General features: G+C 45.8%; 1 protein-coding gene across 1 annotated transcript in view; it reads right to left on the reverse strand.

The window, feature by feature from the left end:
* The window catches only part of LOC125289206 (multiple PDZ domain protein-like), an 89,117-nt gene that overhangs the window by 17,445 nt on the left and 66,672 nt on the right, over positions 1-5,000 (reverse strand). Inside the window, exons 39-42 of the mRNA XM_048235914.1 lie at positions 4,917-5,000; positions 4,356-4,501; positions 2,866-2,949; positions 1,446-1,639 (exon numbers count right to left, since the gene is read on the reverse strand). The exon at positions 4,917-5,000 is cut by the window's right edge and continues 94 nt beyond it. Of these exons, the coding sequence (XP_048091871.1) occupies positions 1,446-1,639; positions 2,866-2,949; positions 4,356-4,501; positions 4,917-5,000 (508 nt within the window). The remainder of the gene's footprint in view (positions 1-1,445; positions 1,640-2,865; positions 2,950-4,355; positions 4,502-4,916) is intronic.

The raw sequence follows: 5,000 nt of genomic DNA on the forward strand, positions 1-5,000 counted from the left end.
GGCATATCTGATGCTCAGCTTGCCGTTTGGCCAGTGAAGGCGTGAGCGATCAGAAGGAAGGACCAAACGTGACGGTCACCCGCTGGGAAACTGGCCATTACAGCAAACACTGGAGGATTCCACTGGGCAAGACTGTATAACCAGGGCAAACACAGCGCTGAGGGAAAGTCCACTGGAGTCTGTGTGTGTGTGTGTGTGTGTGTGTGTGTGTGTGTATGTGTGTGCATATGTGTGTGTGTGCAAGTCTGTGTGAGTGTGTGTGTGTGTGTGTGTGTGTGTGTGTGTGTGTGTGTGTGTGCATACCTGTGTGTGTGTGTGTGTGTGTGTGTGTGTGTGTGTGTGTATGTGTGCCAGCCAATGTGAGTGTGTGAGTGTGTGTGTGTGTGCGTGCAAGCCTGTGTGAGTGTGAGTGTGTGTGTGTGTGTGTGTGTGTGTGTATGTGCATACCTGTGTGTGTGTGTGTGTTTGTGTGTGTGTGCATGCCAATGTGAGTGTGTGTGTGTGTGTGTGTGTATGCCAATGCGTGTTCCTGTGTGTGTGTGTTTGTGTAATCATCTGTAATGAATGTCTAAATCTATAGTGTGTGTGCGTGTGTTCTGTATGAGATCATGGGTAATGTGTGCTTAAGCGCTGAAGTGTGTTTATTTAAATGTGTGTGCTTGTGTGCATGTGTGAGAGATCATGAGAGATGTGCTCTTGAGCTCCTCGGAGCTGGTGACTCACACAGTAACCTGTTTTAATCGCGGTCCGCTGGACACACAATGGTGGAATGGCACTCTCGAGAACTGACTCAGTTTTCTACCTCACCTGATTTGGCACTCGACCTGTTTGCGTTCCTCTCATTAAAGTGTTGGCTAACCTCCCCTATCCTCTCTGTCTCTCTCTCTCTGTCTTTTCAAGGCTTAGTCATCACAATGAGTTTCATTTTTCCCTCATTTCATTATTGAGACTGAAACACTACTTTTATTAGTGCTTTAGATGCTTTATTTACTTCACATATCAACTTCCTCTTCTCTGGGCATGTTAACAAATGACCTTAAAACGCTTATTCACTGTGACCTCAGGTATTTTGAAAGGCGCTATATAAAATGTTTATTTTTATATTATTATTATCCTTAGGAAGGATTTAGGAAGTATTTTAAGGGCAGCTAATGGGTGCTTATTAAAAATGATTTTTTTTCTTTGAAACAGAGTATTTAAAAGTAACTGCATTTAAAACAATTATCATCAAAACCTAAGAATCAAAACTAAACTTAGATGGTCCAGAACAATTTTCAGTTTTGGTGTCAGCCAGGCTAGGTTATGGTAGCTTCTGTCCATTTTTCCTGTTTTGGTTTTTGTTCTGGTACCTTCTACCCATGATGCTGATGCATGGGCCCTCAAGAGAGAGGGAATGAAGGAGAAAGCGAGGGTCAGTTTTAATCGAGTAGCCGTAGTTACGTTACCTTCTGCCCACGATGCTGAGTCCCAAGCCCTGTCCCGGCTTCTTCTGTAGCTCCACGGTGAACGCGTCCCACAGCTCGTCCTCCTTGTACTGGCCCTCGTCCCGGTAGACACTCAGGCGCACCCTCTGCGGCGTCTGGCGCAGGACGTTTATCGCCTCGTCATGAGTCGCCATTCGCAGGTCGATGCCGTTTACCTGGGAGGAGCAGGGGAGAGGTGAGTGACAAATAGGACTTCAGAATCACAATCACCTAGAATTAGAATTGTGTCTTATTGCCCAAATATGTTGACAAACACAAGAAATGTAAATGTAAATCAGGTTTCTCGGCCAAGTATACTTGCGTATACAAGGAATTGCACTTGTGCACTTCAGCCATTCCTACTGGCTTAACAAAACATTAAAATGTGAGTGGACATTTCCAGACTTTTTCAGTTATGGGAGATTAAAAAGACCAAAAGAGTCAAACAGGAGGAGAAAGTATGCTAATACACCAATTATATGACTGGGCTATCTGAATTGAAGTCTGACAAGTAAGGTAGGTGGGAAAAGTCCAAAACTAAAATTGTAGATATTAACTTAAGCATAAAGTGATTGCTTAATTTAAGAAGGGGGACATTAACAGCATAAAAGACCTTTACTTTTCCCAGAGTTTATTTTAATCCTCGTCCTCCTGCAGTTCACACAGAAAGGAAATACCACATCAGCATTAGCGTAGCAGCGCTTTTCCCCTGTGGTGCAGTTATAAATGGCTGGGTAAAATCGCTAGCTGCGTTAGCGTCTAGCGCTAATGCGTTTCGGGTGGCCTCAACTAGCATCCAGCTAAACCTTCTCGCCCCTGACTGCAGAAGCTACTGAGGGCTTGGCCTCTCTCCAACCCACAAAAGTTATAGTGGGCAATTATGTCGTCAAGAGTGAGTGAGTGAGGGAGAAGAGAGAAGGGAGAAGAGAAGTGGGGGGTTGAAAGTAAGGAGGAAGGGTTGTTGGGGTAGTTGCTCCGTGACTAACAGCCCTTGTTCCTCTCCCGGCAGCCTGACTGGGGCAACAGAAGGTCACTGACGCGCCGGTTCCTACGGTCTCCCATGTGGGAGTTTAACGCCCTGCTCTCTCAGTCTCCACAACCTCTGCATCCATAACACAAAATGTCAAGTAGCCTCTAGCCCACGAGGACTCGCATTGCATTCTCTCCCTGCCTGAGCTCTCACTGGGCAAATTACACTGTTCTTGTTTTTGTGAGGGTGGCCTTGTGACCTCCTCAGAATGTCCTCAGTTGTGTGTGTGTGGCACTGTAATTACTGTAGAGTATTTCAGAGGGAGTGATTGCTTACACTGGCTGTAAATCAGTCAGAGGTAAGCAACTCCACTATGGTGATTTTTATTTAACTGGTGAGTGTGTGTGTGTCTACAGAAGGTGGTTTCTGTACCTCCAGGATCTGGTCTCCAGCCCACAGTCGGCCATCTTTGGAGGCGGCCCCCTCTTCATAGACCTCATGGATGATGATGGCACCCTAGGGAGTGAGGGAGAGAGAGAGAGAGAGAGAGAGAGAGAGAGAGAGAGAGAGAGAGAGAGAGAGAGAGAGAGAGAGAGAGAAAGAGAGAGGCCACTCCAGTTAACAAAGTTATGTAGGTTCCGGTCCATCCATCCCAAGAGACATGGAGAAAAAGAAAATGGAGAGAACATAACACACGTGAAAGAGTGAGAAGGAGGATGTCATTTCCAAGGTTACCATGAGACAGAGAAAGCAAAAGGAGGGATGAGTAAAGAAGACAAAAAGAAGGAGGGATGAGGGAATAACATTGGAGAGAAAGAGGAGGACAGTGATGGGAACATGATGTGGAAAAAGAGGTGTGCCAGAGACATTGAGCAACAGAGAGAGTGAGAGAGAGAGAGAGAGAGAGAGAGAGAGAGAGAGAGAGAGAGAGAGGGAGAGAGGGAGACAGAGATGGTAGTGGTGGTGGGGGGTGGGTTGGGGGTGGGTAAACTGATTAAAAGCAGAACAGGTTGCTGAAGGAGTGCATGGGTGGTTAGGGGTCAGAGGGCGCATTCCAGAGCTGGATATTGTCTCTTGTGGCCACTCACACAAAGGGGGCATAGCTCAGGCCTCGCTGAACACACACACACAGTAACGCTCCAGGGGTTGGGGTGTGAGTGGGTTAACCAGAGAGCTTCCCGGATTCTTTCTCTCAGACAGTTATCATAACTCCACCAGTGACACATGAGCAACCCTGTGACAGCACATCACCACGCCAACAGCCCAACCGAGTTGTGTGTCTAGGATCACTGTCTATTTAAAGGAAGTATCACTATTACAAATTACAATAGACCCATGTCCGTTTGGATCTCTGACCAATTTTTAAAGTTGACTGCATGGTTCTGTTCTGAGTTGTGTGTCTAGGATCACTGTCAATTTAAAGGAAGTATCACTATCATTTTGTTTTTTTTTTTTCAAATTGAAGACAAGGGATGGAAGTTAACTGGGAGGTCATACAGCAAATTACAATAGACCCATGTCTATGGTCTCTGACCAATTTTTAAAGTTGACTGCATGGCTCAAGCATTGAGAAGAGTTACTGTGTCTGTGTAGCAGAAAATGGAAATACAAAGCAAGAGTGGCATCATATAAATGAAATAACTCAGACCCTACCCACATCCCCTTTAACTCAGATCCTACCCACAACCCCTTTAACTCAGACCCTACCCACAACCCCTTTAACTCAGATCCTACCCACATCTCCTTCTTTAACTCAGATCCTACCCATATCCCCTTTAACTCAGATCCTACCCATATCCCCTTTAACTCAGATCCTACCCATATCCCCTTTAAGGCAGCTCCTAACCATAACCACTTTCATTTAGAACCCCTTTAAGCTCTTCTAAGTGGGCTATGCTAAGAGAGAACCAGAGCAGCTATACCAGGAGAGTGTCGCAGCCCCCAACAATGCTGAGGCCAAGTCCCGTGCGTCCTTTGGAGATCTCTATGGTGGTCTCGCAGCCGGGAATGATGGGACAGGTCACAGGATCGGACACTAGTGTGGCCGGAGTTGACGACCTGCTTGAACCTGGGAACAGATACCATCATCACCATAACAACCGGAATGTGGTCACCAACACAAGCCAGTCTAAACAATCCAGCCATCATATTTGTTGTCCTAGAGACAGGGACCTGTTTTTACAAAATAACAATGTTTAAATGCTACAAAGAACACTTAATAGCCTACTTTATAGCAAGCAATTCATTGAAATACAGTAACACTCCTTGAATGACTACAACTAATGACACTGTTGATATAATTACTATAATCTCCTGACTATTAAAGCCTTAGTTCCTGGTATTGCAACAGTTCCTGCCAGTTCTACATTTACCATAAAACTTTCCATTCACAGTTTAAAGTGTGAAATGCCAGGTCCATGGGCCTTCATTCTGTTTTTGTTGATGGTACTGTGACCTGACTTCACCTGTAGCTCAGTACTTACTCCTAATTGGCTCCAACTCAGGCAGGCTCAGGGTTGGCTGAGGGACAGTGGGCGGGGCATTGAGGGTTCCGTCGGACGCTCTGC

This window comes from Alosa alosa, chromosome 24 (assembly GCF_017589495.1).
Source record: "Alosa alosa isolate M-15738 ecotype Scorff River chromosome 24, AALO_Geno_1.1, whole genome shotgun sequence".
In the NCBI taxonomy this organism is placed as follows: Eukaryota; Metazoa; Chordata; class Actinopteri; order Clupeiformes; family Clupeidae; genus Alosa; species Alosa alosa.